The 16565-nt window shown below is 39.8% G+C and overlaps 1 protein-coding gene across 1 annotated transcript; it reads right to left on the bottom strand.

Moving 5' to 3' along the window:
- Positions 1 to 233: 233 nt before the first annotated feature.
- Positions 234 to 2245, bottom strand: LOC110924641. Its single transcript, XM_022168632.1, has 3 exons — positions 2155 to 2245; positions 1023 to 1972; positions 234 to 809 (listed from the first exon to the last, which is right to left on the bottom strand). The coding sequence occupies exons 1-3, from the start codon at positions 2243 to 2245 to the stop codon at positions 234 to 236; spliced, it is 1617 nt and encodes a 538-aa protein (XP_022024324.1).
- Positions 2246 to 16565: the final 14320 nt, after the last annotated feature.

Below are 16565 nucleotides of genomic sequence, written 5' to 3'. Positions count from 1 at the left end.
AAGGAGAGTGTGGTAAAGGTGGATGATGGGTTTTATATCTCAAGGTGTGCACTAATGGGCTTTCGGGTGGACCAAGGGGGTTGCGGCCCAACCGGTGTGAGTTACTCGAGACTAGGTGGTCTCGAGTCGGGTCTTGCGGTTTCGGCTCACTAGTAATATACACATATATATATATATAATGTACATACACATAATGCAAGGATCACATAGAACATCTAAACAATACGCAACTTTCATTTAATAATCAATATATATACACCAGGGCATACAAGATAATGCTCGGGGAAATCCCAGAGTGTCACATTCTTAAAATCATTAATGGCGTCAATAATGACTCTAGCTGACTTGTGATCACCCAGAGCAAACAGAAATAAATCATCCACAAAGCACAAATTTATAATTCTCTGCTTATCATACTTATGTTGAAATCTGAAATCATTAGACAACGAAACCTGCTTTTGCAAAATCAGCGTTAACAGTTCCATAACTAACGTGAACAAATACGGAGACATTGGATCGCCTTGTCGAAGACCACATTTCCCTCTAAAGCACCCATACAGATTCGTATTAATCGCAATATAAAACGATGTAGAGGTCACACATGCCATAATCCAACTAACCATCTTCCAATGGAATCCAAACCCCATCAGTGTACGTTCAAGGAACTTCCAATCAACTGTGTTATAAGCCTTTTGAATATCAACCTTAAAAGCACATTTAGGCGGCCCCTGATTACGATGATAATTATGCATAATCTCCTGAGTCAGCAAAATGTTATCTGTAATTCTTCTACCAGGAACAAACGCTGACTGATTGATATTAACAATGTTACACAAGCCATCTTTAATACGATTAGTAATGATTTTACTAATGCATTTGTAGATAGTATTGCAACAAGATATGGGTCGATAGTCCGTAATCAACGAAGGGGTACAGACGTTCAGGATAAGAGTAAGAACCGTATGGTTTACCTGTTACAAGAGCTGCCCATTGTGAAAAAAATCCTTCACAGCGTGACACACATCGTTGCCCACAATATCCCAAGCCTTCTTGAAAAACACCAAAGTGTACCCATCCGGCCCAGGAGATTTGTTACCAGCTATAGAGAACATCGCTAATTTAATTTCATCATCAGTGATTTGTCTGACCATATGAGCAGCTTTATCGGCCACTAACACATTGCGAAATAAATCAGGAGAAGGCTGCATACTAGTGTTCCCCACATTCCCGAAGAAATCCATATAATGATCAACCAGAACTTGTGGAACCATACCGCCTTCATGCAAGATACCGCCACCGTCTCTAATAGTAAAAATGCGGCTCCGATGGTTCTTGGCTTTGATAACGTTATGAAAAAACTTAGAATTAGAATCCCCCAGCGAAAGCCACTCAACTTTAGACTTCTGTTTCAAAAATAAACCTTCATCCTTAACCGCCTCCTTGTAATCATGCACCAATCGATCCAGCTGGTCTTTCAAGACGTCAATTAATGGATCACTATCAATGGCCTTTTGACAATCCTCCAAAGCTTTCCTGGTCATGTTAACCTTCTCGTGTAAATTCCCTTGTTTGAAAAACAGCTTCCTTAACGGAGTTTTAAGCAGCTTAAGCTTGTTCACCAGTTGAAACATTCGATGACCTTGGATATCCCTACTCCAAACCGAATTAACGACATCCAGAAACCCACTCTTGTCAGCGATTAAGTTAACAAACTTGAACGGTTTCGGCTTGTCTCGAGTCACATTAGGCAGCTTCAATACACAAGGGCTATGATCAGATATACAGTAAGGCAGAAAATAAGCTGAAGTTGCTGGAAAGGCATCTATCAAGCACACATTCCCCGTAACCCTATCGAGTTTCTTTAAGATAGTAGCACGGTTTTTCTGATTGTTAGTCCACGTAAACTGAAGGCCTGACCGACTGAGATCAAACACTTCAATGTCATGAACACATTCCTTAAACTCCCTGTTTCCTATACTTAATTCGATGAACCAGCAAGAACATCATCATGAAACAACGCCTCATTGAAATCTCCCAGCATACACCACGGTTTATCATGCATGAACGTACTATGAATACGAATATTACTCCAAGGATCTCTCCTCCTTTTATACTGATTATGCGCATACACAAAAGAACAGAACAGAGACTTACGGTCCAACTTAAACATAATCTGGGTGTGAATGACCTGATCCGAATGAGATAGGATCATAACATCCACCACATTAGGATCCCACCCCACCATTATTCGCGTTCCCTTATCATAACAGTCATCATTCGTAACCCAATCCCACATCCCACACACTTTTTTTGCAAACACTAGCCACATTAGACGAGTCAACATGGTTCTCCATAATCGCACACACCTGAACGTGATTATCCACCAACATCTGCCGAACCTCCTTCTGCTTCAGGGAGCGGTTCAAGCAGCAACACTACCCATTTAAACCTTCTTGACCGGGCGTGCTTGCACCCTCAGGTTTACTAACAAAATCATTAAAATGGTTAATAAATTGGTTCTTAACAAAATCATTAAAATGGTTAATAAAGGTTTTATTAAAAAATTAATGATTTTATAATAAAATGGGTTTTATTAAAAAGAACCTTGAAAATTAGTTTTCACTAAAGTACCGTTGATTTGAATGCATGCAAATGTATGGTACATAATATTTTCTAAACTAAAATTTTGAAATATTAAAAACCGTTTTATAAAACAAGTCAAACACCATCCTTTTATACAACACTTGAATTACTTGGGAACTCTTATTGTGGGATAAAGGTCACCTAACCACATTTGAGGGAACTTGTATATTTGAGGTGGGTTTACCATGTTTGTGGGATAAAGGTCACCTAACCACTTATGTGTATAAACTCACACGTGTGTGTAAGTTGGACGACTTGATTTGGAAACCATGAACTTAGGGTCACCAAAGCATGGCGAACAAAAGGTGTTGATGGGATTAAACATGCTAACTAAACATAAAGATGTTTAACCGATCCCATAAGGCTAGAAGTTGCAAAGGGTTGCAATTGTCAAACGTTGACTACCTTGTTAATTTAAACAATGGGATAAAGGTCACCTAACTAATATTTAAATGTAACGTTGGATTCTAGATTTTAATTATTAATTGTCTATGAGACATAAAAGGGTATTAATGATTAAAATATAATAATATCGAAAATACTAAAATTTGAACCTTGTTAAATTTTGTAGATGGCCGCTAACAATATTACCCAAAACCGTCCGTAACCTATCACTAAAAACAATCCTAGAAAAGGATCGTTTTTATCTTAACACTTTATGGATTGATATCGAAACTTAAGAATCGTTCTCAAGTAAGAAAAGATATCCTATGTGTTGAAAGATCCTAATCCCGATGAACATCTTATGGAAGATAAGGATGCCTATAACGATTGGATTAAGTATATCGAGAATACTATGCAAGCTTCTTGCCTCATGTTAGGAATTTTGATTCCCGAGATTCAAAAGGATTTTGAACATCATGAGCATACGACATGATTACCCAATTGAAGGAAATGTTCCTACAACAAGCACGGGTAGAACGCTTCGAAACGGTTCGAGATCTTCATGCATGTCGAATGGAGGAAACCCAATCGGTATCATCTTATGTCCTTAAGATGAAAAGCCATGTTGATCGCCTCGAAAGGCTAAATTGTCCTGTCTCTAAAGAGTTGGCTACGGATTTGATCCTCAACTCTTTAACAAAGAAATTTGAGAGCTTTGTGATGAACTACAACATGAATGGATGGGACAAGAGTATTGGTGAGCTTCATGCAATGTTCAAAACGGCCGAAGCGGGAATTGGTAAAAGGGCTTTACCCGTTCTAGCGATCAATGAAGGAGGCAACAAGAAGAGGCCCCACCCCGAATCTAAAGCAAACTATGCTAAAAGAAATGGACACGTCAAGGGAAAAGGGAAGGGAAAGGCTAAAGCAGAACCCACCAAACCAAAAGAGAAGAAGCAAAAGGTTGCTACAAATGATCCATGTTTTGAATGTGGAGAGATAGGACATTGGAAAAGAAATTGTCCAACCTATCTCAAAGAGTTAAAAACAAGAGGCATGCAGGGCAAACCTCAGGTACTATCTTTATGATACATGTTGAGCTTAATGTTATTTCTTCTAACACATGGGTACTAGATACCGGATGTGGAACTCATATTTGCAATTTGTTGCAGGGGTTCAAAAGAAATAGGCATTACAAGAAGGGAGCCGCTAGTCTCTTCATGGGCAACAGAGTAAAGGTTGAAGTAGAAGCTCAAGGAGACTACGTTTTAAAGCTTCCAAGTGGTTTGGAAGTGATTTTGAAGAATGTTTTGTATGCTCCTAGTTTGACTAGGAACATAATTTCTGTTTCCCTTTTAAGACAATGTGGTTTTAATTTTGAATGTGTTAACCATGACATTTATGTTTCTATGCATGATGTATTTTACTTTAAAGCTATGCCTTTAAAAGGTATTTATGAATTAGATCAAAATAACACATCATATGATAGCTCAATGTACCAAGTAACCAATAAGAAACTCAAAATGGATTTGAGTGATTCCTACCTTTGGCATTGTCGCCTTGGACATATAAACAAGAATCGCATGCAAACACTTCAAAGAAATGGTCTTTTAAAAACGGGTCTTATTAAAACAAATGAAGATGATTCATTTGATGTATGCGAATCTTGTTTACAAGGCAAAATGACTAAGGCACCCTTTAGTGGAACATTTGAAAGGGCTAAAGACTTATTAGGTATCATACATTCGGATGTATGTGGTCCTTTTAAGTCGATTACTAGGAATGGTGAAAGATACTTCATTACTTTTACCGATGACTATAGTCGTTATGGTTATGTGTATTTACTAAGACACAAGGATGAGGCATTTGAGATGTTCAAAGACTTCAAAAGTGAAGTAGAAAATCAACTCAAGAAAATAATCAAAGTCCTTCGCACCGATAGAGGAGGTGAATACCTTAGTGGTGCCTTTCAAGATCATCTTAGAAGTTGTGGGATCATCTCACAACTTGCTCCACCTGGAACACCACAACACAATGGTGTGTCCGAAAGGAGAAATCGAACTCTATTAGATATGGTTCGATCTATGATGGCTAGAAGCACATTACCTCTATCGTTTTGGGGTTACACTTTACTCTCCGCAATCCGCATACTAAATATGGCTCCAACCAAGAAAGTGGAAAAGACACCTTTTGAAATATGGCATGGAAACCCTCCATCATTATCATTCTTAAGGGTTTGGGGTTGTGAAGCTTATGTTAAACAATACACCCCAAATAAATTGGAAGTCTGATCCACTAAGTGTATTTTTGTAGGATATCCTAAAGATGATACAGGATATTATTTCTACGACCCAACCGAGCAAAAGGTATTTGTTGCTCGAAAGGGTAAGTTCTTAGAAGCTAAGTTCCTTATGGAAGGAACTAGTAATAGAACAGTGGAACTTGAGGAGGATCAAGAACCACAAGACGATACACGTTTGGTTGATACTAGCGCTCAACAAGAGATTGTTGAAAATGATCAACAAGTTGATCAGAACACACAAAATGTTCGCAGATCTGGTAGAATTAGCAGTCCACCTGAAAGATATGGATTTTTCATGGATGAATGCTACGTGGTAGATTCAAATGAACCAACCACATACCATGATGCAATGTCAAAATCCGATTACGACAAATGGCTTGAAGCCATGAACATAGAGATGCAATCCATGTATGACAACCAAGTTTGGGAATTGGTTGTGCCACCACTTAACTCCAAAGTAGTTGGTAGTAAGTGGGTTTTCAAGAAGAAAATTGATATGCATGGTAACTTGGATACTTATAAAGCAAGACTTGTAGCAAAAGGTTTCACTCAAACTCAAGGGATTGATTATGATGAGACCTTCTCGCCCGTAGCAATGCTAAAGTCAATCAGGATATTATTTGCCATAGCTGCATATTATGACTATGAGATCTGACAATTGGATGTCAAAACAGCTTTTCTTAATGGATATCTTGATGAAGATGTCTATATGGTTCAGCCTGAAGGTTTTGTCGATCCAAAACATCCTGACAAAGTATGCAAGTTAAAGAAATCAATCTATGGATTGAAACAAGCATCGAGAAGTTGGAATCACCATTTTGATGAAGAAATTAAGAATTTTGGATTCATTAAGAACGGCGATGAAGCTTGTGTCTATAAGAAAGCCAGTGGGAGTATCATCACTTTCTTAGTACTATATGTCGATGACATTCTATTATTTGGAAATGACATTCCAACCATGGAAGGTGTAAAAACCTGGCTTGGAAGTTGTTTTTCCATTAAGGATCTTGGTGAAGTCGCCTACATTCTGGGAATTAAGATCTATAGGGATAGATCAAGGCGCTTGATAGGTTTAAACCAAAGTGTGTACATTGACAAATTCTTGAATAGGTTCAAGATGGAAAACTCTAAGAGAGGTTTTGTACCTATTCAAAAGGGGACAATATTGAATGCGTCTCAATGTCCAAGCTCAAAGGATGAGCAAGAGAAAATGAAAGGAATCCCATATGCGTCTGCTATAGGATCCATCATGTATGCAATGATATGCACTAGACTGGACGTGTCATGCGTCTTCAGCATGACAAGTAGATACTAGCAAAAACCAGGTGACAGTCATTGGATGGTTGTTAAAAGCATATTGAAATACCTTAGAAGGACTAAGGATATGTTTCTAATATATGGATCTTGTGAGGAGGAACTCATAGTAAAGGGTTACACGGACGCGAGTTTCCAAACCGATCGAAGTGATTCTCGATCGCAATCAGGGTATGTCTTCATTTTAAATGGAGGAGCAGTCTCTTGGAAGAGCTCAAAGCAAGACGTGGTAGCATTGTCCACTACTGAATCAGAATACATCGCCGCTTCATTAGCAGGCCAAGAAGCTGCATGGTTGAAGAAATTCATTGCCGACCTAGGGGTGGTCCCTACCATTCAAGACCCCCTAGAGATCTTTTGTGATAACGATGATTGCTCAAATCAAGGAACCTCGTGTACATCAAAAGACTAGGCACATTGAGCGGAGTTTCAACTACATAAGAGATGAAGTTGGAAAAGGGAAAAGATATGTATTCGCAAAGTTAACTGATCAAAATATTGCGGATCCACTCACGAAGCTCCTTGAACGGCCAAAGCATGAGACGGTCATACTTGTGCCTTAGGACTTCGATATTCTAGTGATTGGATTTGATCTATTTTGTATTTGGATATTGGAACAATTGTTTCTATAACTCTTTATGGTATGCTGAGTTTATTCCATTTTAGCATGGTTAAATCCATGAATAAGTTACTTATTCTAAATGTTCGTAGTCGATCATACTTGTGGGAACAAATATGAATATAAGACTATTATGAATTTGGATTGGTAATTTGCACCTGGCCAAACCCTAATTCTCTCTCTCCTATAGGCGATTTTCGTTCCTCATGAATCCAAAGTTTTTCTTCGTGATCTTGTGTATAACAGTCTGTGATTAGAGGATTGATCTTCCAATTCCCTATAACGAACTCGTTAGCACTAGGGATCGATCTAGAACTAGGGTTTATTTTCGTTTCTTCTTGTAATCGCTGCTCTAGTTTTGATTCAAGAACCCTGATTTATTAAACTGGTAGTCACTGATTGCGGTTAACTGAGATTAATTTAGCTAGATTGGTGCTCAGGTTTAATCGATTAAGGGATCAGGTTTCATTCTAGGGTTTATAGGATTTAGGGTTTTTGTTTTCGGTTTGTTGGTGGCGGCAGTAGGGTTTACGTGTGCATGTTTCTTTGTTATTCTGGTTTCAAGTGAGAGGTGTGTAATTCGCTATGGATGTTCGTTCTAAGCCTGCTGATTCTGCTGACGGTGTCCTGCATGATCGCGGTAAACCGCCGAACTTGTTCAAGGATTTCCCTAATGAACCGATCAATGTTGATGGTGCTGAGTACATGAATGAACCTGTGGTTGAGGAACATTCTACACCTGGAACAGCTCCAGTTCGTGGAATTGGATTACGTGTAACTAATATTGAAGGTAACCCTTTGCTTCCTAGAAGAGGTATGTATTCTACATCGAATACTTCGATTTTGGATGGGTTGATGAGTATTTCTAAACCGGTGGAAAACGTGTTTGCGGCTGGAGCCTCTTCTTCGATGGCTAGTAAGGGTGAGACGGCTGATAAGGGTCATGAGACACTATCGTTTGCTAATGTGGTCCAAAGAAAAAAGGCGGATGTTAAAGTGAATTTCAGAACTCTAGAATCGAATGAAACGTTTGAAGGTGCTGATGTTGTCATCCCGCTATCTTCTGTGAAGCAAGTTTCTGAGAGGTATGTTCACACGTTATACGGGTATTTTCTGGGAAAAAGGCTTGCGTTTCCAGTGGTGGATTATTTTGCTAAAAAGTTCTGGGTTAAGTATGGTTTAACGAAAATGATGATGAATGCCAAGGGATTCTTTTTCTTTAAGTTTAATACGAAAGAAGGGATTGACCAATTGTTGGAGGATGGCCCGTGGATGATAAGGAACGTGCCGATAATTTTAAAGGAGTGGTCTCCAACTGTTACAGTAGAAAAGGAAGACATCACTACTGTTCCGGTTTGGGTAAAGATGCATGATATCCCGTTGGCTGCGTTTACTGAGGATGGCCTAAGTCTGTTAGCTTCGAAAATAGGGACACCAAAAATGCTGGATTCCTATACGGCAACTATGTGTGCGGAGTCTTGGGGCCGAAATAGTTTTGCTAGAGCACTGATTGATATCCATGCAAGTAGGGATCTGAAGGAGACTATCACCATGGCTGTTCCTTCTTTAGTCGGGAAAGGTTTTTCAAAATCAGTAATAAAGGTCGAGTATGACTGGGTCCCCATGAGATGTTCTGCTTGTTGTGTGTTTGGGCATGATGATGCCTCGTGTCCAAAGAGTGTTAAAGCGGGTGATGATACGGCTGATAAAGGTCAGGAGGTCTTCCAGAATGCTAAAAAAGTTAGAAAACCAAGCAATCCGGGGGTGCATATTAACAATCAGAAGCAGAAGTTTATTTATCGACCGGTAGTCAAACAGAAAACAAACTCACAGGGTAGGGTGCAATCTGATAACAAAGTCTCCACTTCTAATCCGTTTCAGGTGCTGGGTGAAGAAGGTCAAGAATTTGATGATGTCAGTTTGGGGGTTGGAGATCGTCAACAAGATAGACCAGCGGAAACTTCTCAAACGGCTAAGATCATTCGTGGAAAGTCAATTAGTACTAATGCGGAGGAAGTCCGAGTGGATGATGTGGGTATTGATGATCTTTTGGAGAAGAAACAGGTAAATCAAGGGGCTGAGGGTGCAAGCACACCCGGAGATGGTGGTGTCCATGGGTAGTATTGCCTCCTGGAATATTAGGGGGTTGAACCGCTACCTTAAACAGAAAGAGGTTCGTCAGGTAATGGTAGATAATCATTTGCATGTTTGTGCGATTATGGAGACGCATGTGGACTCTTCGAAGGTTTATGAGGTTTGTCAAAAGGTTTGTCGTTCTTGGAGTTGGGCTTCTAACACGGCTCTTTGTAGTAAGGGTACTAGAATTCTGGTAGGATGGGATGCTAATGTTGTGGATGTGATGATTCTCGCTCAAACGGATCAAGTTGTTCATACGCAGGTGTTGTTTAAATTAGATCAAAAATCTATATTTGTTTCGTTTGTGTATGCGGACAATTATTATAAGAAACGAAGGGATTTGTGGCAGAATTTAGTTATGCATCGGTCGTTTATGAGGAATAAACCTTGGGTGATGATGGGTGATTTTAACTCACATCTTTCTTATGAGGATACGAGTGTCGGATCTTCTACGTTCCATATTGGAAATAGATATTTCAAGGAGTGTGTTAATGAGATAGAGATGTTCGACGTTAATAGTTCGGGCCTTCATTTTACTTGGTCGAATAAGCATCAGGATAGTGGCATTATATTTAGGAAGCTTGATTGGGTCATGTGCAACATTAACTGTCTAGATGTTTTCCCAAATGCTGCTGCGTATTTCCACCCTTATAGGGTTTCGGATCATGCTCCGTGTATCCTAAAGTTACCGGAAGTTTCGAGAGAAAAGCCAAAGCCCTTTAAGTTTGTTAACTTAGTGGCTGACAAACGTGGTTTCTTGGAGGAGGGGCAGCGAATTTGGAGTACTTGTATTGATGGGCACCACATGTTTCAGGTTGTTCGGAAGTTAAAGTTGCTTAAAGCTCCGCTTCGGAAAATTCTTTATCAACAAGGAAATTTGCACCAGAATGTTATTAATATGCGTAAGCAATTGGATGAGTGCCAGGTTAGCATGGATGGGGACCCGTTAAATGGAGATCTTATTAGTGAACATGGCCGTTTACTTCAGCTTTATAAAGATGCGGTGCGTGATGAAGGAATGTTTCTGAAACAAGACTGGCTTGAGGTTGGGGATTCGAATACTAGATACTTTCATAACGTTGTTAAAACGAAAAATCATCGAAGCCGGATTTTTTCTATTAGAGACAGGAATGGAACGTTGCATGAAGGGGGATCGGTTCCGCAGGTCATGGTGGACCACTATACTAATTTTTTTGGTTCGGTGGGGGATATTTCATTGCAACCGGCTCCGGACTTATTTCGAAACGTGTTATCTTCTGCCAAAGCTAGTGGTATGGTGCGGGAGGTGATGGATGATGAAATTAAGCAAGCTATGTTCTCTATTGCTGGTAATAAAGCGCCTGGCCCGGATGGTTATACCTCTATGTTCTTTAAGAAAACTTGGGATATCACTGGCAAGGATGTGTGTAGGGCGGTTCAAGATTTCTTTACTAATGGTAAACTGCTGAGGGAGCTGAATCATACAATTCTTTCGCTGATCCCAAAGGTGGCTACTCCTGATTCGATCTCGGATTATAGACCTATTTCTTGTTGTAATACATTGTATAAATGTATTAGTAAAATTGTCACGAATCGGATTAAAGAGGGTTTGGCAGACATTGTGAACATCAACCAATCGGCGTTTGTTCCTGGGAGGAGGATTTCTGATAATATCCTCTTAACTCAGGAATTAATGCACAACTATCATAGAAATCATGGGCCACCGAGATGTGCTTTTAAGGTGGATATTCAAAAAGCTTATGATACGGTTGATTGGAATTTTTTGAAGCAGATTCTTATGGGATTTGGCTTTCATCCGAAAATGGTTAGTTGGATTATGGTGTGTGTCTCGACTACTTCCTTCTCGGTGGGCTTACATGGGAATTTATATGGTTATTTTAAAGGAAAAAGGGGGTTGAGGCAAGGTGACCCGATATCTCCATACCTTTTTACGTTGGTTATGGAGGTTTTAACCTTAATATTACAGAAACAAGTTGATTTGTCTTTGGAATTTAGATTCCATAACAAGTGTGAGAAGCAAAGGATAATCAATTTGTGTTTTGCTGACGATCTCTTCATGTTCGCGAGAGGGGATAAGAACTCGGCTAAGGTCATTATGGATTCTTTAAACCTGTTTAAGAGCATGTCGGGGTTGGTTCCAAGCATGGCTAAGAGCACCGTTTATTTTGCAAATGTGTCGAATAGTGTGAAGGGCCTCATCCGCAGTTTCATGTCTTTTGAGGAGGGCACCCTTCTAGTCCGATATTTAGGGGTTCCGCTAATTACAAGCAGACTCGTGTACGGAGATTGTAAGCGGATAGTGGAGAATATGGAGGCAAAGATAACTGATTGGAAAGTGAAGAGTTTGTCCTTTGCAGGACGCCTCCAGCTAATTCGGTCAGTTTTATCATCTATGCATGTTTATTGGGCTTCGGTGTTCGTCTTACCAAAGCGTGTCACTATGGAGCTAGAGGAAAAGATGAGACGTTTTTTTGTGGGCTCAGGGCAATAGTATCAAAGGTAAAGCTAAAGTAAAGTGGAGTAGTCTGTGTCTTCCGAAACAGGAAGGGGGATTGGGTATTCGTAGGGTGGCGGATATGAATAATGCTGTCATGGTCTCGCATGTATGGAGTCTCCTAACATGTAGAGAATCCTTGTGGGTTAAATGGGTTCATTTATATCATTTACGTGATAGGAGCTTCTGGGATGTTCCGGTCAAAAATAATGTCGCTTGGAGCTGGAGGAAAATGTTGCAACTGCGCCCGATTATTCGGAAACATATATGGATGGAAATTGGGGACGGTCTTAAAACATTTGCTTGGTTTGATATTTGGGACGATGCTTGTCCGTTGAGTTATTTTCTGACCCCGAGGATGATTGCTAATGCTGGGTTTGGTATGCGAACGAAGGTTGCGGAGCTGTGGGAATTCGGAGGATGGAGGTGGCCGAATGCTTGGATTCAGCGATTTCCGGGCCTTCTAACCATGCGGGCTATTAACTTGAATCCCAGTATACAGGATAGGGTTGTGTGGAGATCTAGTCAGGGTTCAATCGTAGACTATGGGACTTCGATGGTATGGGAGGAGATTCGGACTAGTCAAAGTGTGGTTCCTTGGGCTAATATTGTGTGGTTTCCTCAAGCTATTCCTAGGCATTCGTTTGTCTTGTGGCTTCTTATAAAAAAGAAATTAAAGACTCAGGATGTTATGATGAGCTGGGCGTCCTCGGGGAATATGAACTTTAATCTAATGTGTTGTTCCTTATGTACGTCTGGTCCAGATTCTCACGAGCATCTCTTCTTTGAGTGCTCATATGCTTGTTGCATATGGCATGGTGTGCGAGATCTAGTGGATATGGGAACTATTGATTCATCTTGGGATGCGGTTTATAACCATTTACTTCAGCATGCGGATTCGAAGAAGGTTTTTCATGTTGTGGGTCGGCTTGTGGTTGGTGCGGCGGTCTACTTTGTATGGCAAGAGAGGAACCAGCGGCTGTTTTCTAGTAAGAAGAGGAGTGCGAGCCAGCTAGTAGAGATCATTCTAAACACGGTCCGGATGAAGATGCACTCTATGAAGTTCAAAAGATCAGTCCTAGCGACGAGAGTGTTACACTTATGGAGCTTACCGCGAGGGTTGTTGATAGACGATGATGATTGCGGCTAAGGGCTTGGTGTGTTTTGGCATTGGTTTGTCCTTTGAGACTAGTTGTTTTCTTTGTTTTGCTTTGTTGCTTGTTGGACTCAAATGTGGCATGTCATGTTTGAGAATTGGGGGTTCACGTTAGGCCCTCACTTGTTTTGTTTGTTTGTGTGAAATAAAATTTAACCGGGGTAACCCTTTACCCAAAAAAAAAAAAAAGAATTTGGATTGGTGGATATCCATTAAGTATGAATATAGAGCAAAGTGTTGCTGCCAAAGTTCATAGATATTTGTGGGATACAAATATTGGACTGACTCGCTCTCAAATACTACTGCATGGAATCATTTGTGATTGATCATAAGTAAATTTGAGTAAAGGAGAATATCAATGTAACAACTGGCAAATAACTGGTAATTCCGTACAATCTAATCACTATTTATATTTCTAAATCTCATGCATTTAGCGTAATTTAATTATGTAACTGTGTCGTATACTGGATAACAGTGCTAGGACAAGAAAACAAAGCTAAAACATATGTGGGTTATCGTCGTAATGCGAAACCAAACAAACAATGTCCTAAAAGTGTTGGTAGAAAGTGCTGCGTGCACTATTCACGGTTACACTATTCATGCCAGCAAACCGTGAAATCAGACCGAAACACTAAAAAACGACACTCAGATAACATAACTGAGTCCATTTATATAAGAAAACATTATTAAGAAAACACATCTTGCAAGGAAACAAGACTTTCCGGTATAACGCCCTAATTGCAAAAATGTCCGTTTTGGCTTAAAATATAGCACTTTTAACGCGTCTGAACCTATAACAAAGCATTTCCGGGACTTCGGAATAATGTCAATTGATGAAAAACATACTAAAACAATAAGATGATATCAAAGGAATGTTCATAATCACAAGTCTCCGACGTGACGTCGCTATGCACTAAAGTAGTCCGTTAGCGACTCGACGAACTAGTAGGCGACATTTTTGGTCACCAAATAAGCAAACGAAGAATCTAGCGAACTAGTTAAGCTAAATTTGGGACTCGGAATCACTTCATACATCTTTTGGGCGCGGAAAAACAACTTACGAAAAATCCTTATCGATACGACATAAAAGCATCGTAGGTGAACCGGCGCTTAACCGGGAACCGTTTAAACTAGTTAAGCACTATTTTAACTAGTCTAGTGAACTAGTTGATAATAATTATCATCCTAGTTTATTAATTACCCTCTAATGGTGTAATTGAAACCTTAATCACCCTACTTCATCTAATGACCAAAATATCTAGTGATTAAGGACTTTTATGAAATAAAAAAAACAACAAAATCTATCCATCCATCATTAGAAATCGGCCAATAAGGGGGGACCCACTCCAAATCACCTACAAACTTGTAAAATGGGATAAGAAAGTATGGTGGTAAGGTGAATGTTGACTAACTTGTTACTAGGACAATTATAAAGATGAATAATCATCACCATACTTACTCTAGCATTAAAAAAAAAACTAAAGAACTCTTCTTCTTGCCTTCTCATTCTCGGCTCCAACTCCCCCACATAAACCCACTCTATTTCACTCATAAACACCTTAAATTAAGCCATTTCAAGTTATTATAAGAACATTTATGGAACTTGCAACAATGGAGGAACATTAGGAGGTGCATGGAAGCTTATTTTTCTTCTTAATCTTCATCCTACAACCTACTAACCATTTGCAAAGTTGTAAGATCTCTTCGATTATATTTTTTTTAGTTTGTTACACTATGTAGAATACTAACGTATGGATTATAGTTACTTCAAGCCGTCGGATATGGATGCAAGACATGTCAAGCCGCCGGATATTCTGTCTTCCTCGTCAAACCCTAATAAGGGTTTTGCTACTAGATTACTGAACATTGACGGCAAAACATTCTGTCCGCGTAGGGGTGTTGTGTCTGATCAACAACAGGGACCGAAGGTAGTTAATGTCATAGATGAACTTACCAAAATCACAGTTCCAGTCAATCTTAATGCCGATGATCATGATGTCGTTAAGCCTAATGCTGTGCATGATGAGGTTTTCTGGGAAGCTAGTAAGGAGGAGAAAACAGTCTCGTATGCTGAAAAGGTGCAGTCCACTCGTAAGAAAAGGGAGGTAAATTTCAGACTCTTGGAACCTAAGGAAACGAGAGATGATGCTGATATTGTTATACCGAAAGAGGTTGTGCAGCAGGTTCAAGACAAATTCGATAATGTCCTCTATGGTTATTTTTTAGGGAATAGATTGCCGTTTCCTGTGGTTGAGTATTATGCGAAGAATGTCTGGGCAAAGTTTGGGTTTTCAAAACTTATGATGAACACGTCAGGTTTCTTTTTTTCAAGTTTGACTCGAAGGAAGGATTGACTAAGGTGTTGGAAGGAGGACCATGGTTAATACGAAAGGTCCCGTTATTTCTGAACATATGGTCTCCGAAGGTTACACTCAAGAAAGATAGTATCAAAACCGTTCCAATATGGGTTAAGTTGCACAATGTGCCGATTTCAGTTTATACGGATGATGGATTGAGCTTGTTGGCTTCGAAGCTAGGGGTTCCTAAAAGGTTAGATTCCTATACAGCTGATATGTGTGTTGAAAACTGGGGAAGGAGTAGTTATGCTCGTGCGATGATTGACTTAAATGCTGATAACGAGCTGAAGGATCACATTACTGTAGCTATCCCTAAAATGGATGAGGATGGGTTCATTTTGGAACGGGTTAAAGTTGAATATGAGTGGAGGCCGTTACGCTGTAGTACATGCTGTTTGTTTGGTCATGATGACAATACGTGTAGCAAGAAACCTAATGGTAAGGCTAAGATGGTTACTGTTGATGAGGAGGGTTTTGTTACTGATAAAAGGAAGATGGCGAGGTACTCGTTCCCTCAAAAGAAGCAGAAACCTAAGGTTGTGTATAAACCCAAGACTAATAAATATCATGCAAGTACGTCTGGAACGAAGGGGGATAATTCGGCGGCTGTGCAGTTGTCAAACTCCTTTGCGGTGCTTGATAATGATAAGAATAATGAGAAAAGGGATCCGACTAGTGCCAAGTCGATGATTGATGAAAATCATGGTACCCGTATACAACAACCTGATGAAGTTAAGGAGTTGAATCCGACAGAGATGGCTGATTTTATGAGTGGTAACATGAATAATCAAAATTCTGAGGGGGCAAGCACTCCCGGTGACAATGGTTTTAATGGGTAGCTTAGCTGCTTGGAACATAAGGGGTCTGAACCAACCCCTGAAACAAAGTGAGGTTCGCCATTTTATTGCGGAGAATCATTTAAGTGTTTGTGCCATTTTAGAGTCTCATGTGGCTGTTAATAAGCTGAATAAGATATGTGAGAAGATTTTTCGGGATTGGAAGTGGACATCGAAGGTATGTGTCATAGAGGTACGAGGGTGATATTGGGGTGGAATGCGGATGATATTGATCTTATGGTTATATCCCAATCAGACCAGGTTATTCATGCTCAGGTATTGTTAAAATCGGTCAAAAAGAAGATATTTTGTTCTTTTGTGTAT

Source organism: Helianthus annuus, chromosome 17, assembly GCF_002127325.2.
Source record: "Helianthus annuus cultivar XRQ/B chromosome 17, HanXRQr2.0-SUNRISE, whole genome shotgun sequence".
In the NCBI taxonomy this organism is placed as follows: domain Eukaryota; kingdom Viridiplantae; phylum Streptophyta; class Magnoliopsida; order Asterales; family Asteraceae; genus Helianthus; species Helianthus annuus.
This window is presented reverse-complemented; position numbering and strand designations above follow the sequence as displayed.

Excerpts from the sequence above, each read along its gene's own strand:
- LOC110924641 (XM_022168632.1), bottom strand. The coding sequence starts at position 2,245 with ATGGTGGGGTGGGATCCTAATGTGGTGGATGTTATGATCCTATCTCAT. Across the intron at positions 1,973-2,154 it reads GATTATGTTTAAGTTGGACC|GAAACAGGGAGTTTAAGGAA; the intron begins GTAAGTCTCTGT and ends AATTAAGTATAG. Across the intron at positions 810-1,022 it reads GGGATATTGTGGGCAACGAT|TCAGCGTTTGTTCCTGGTAG; the intron begins GTGTGTCACGCT and ends AATATCAATCAG.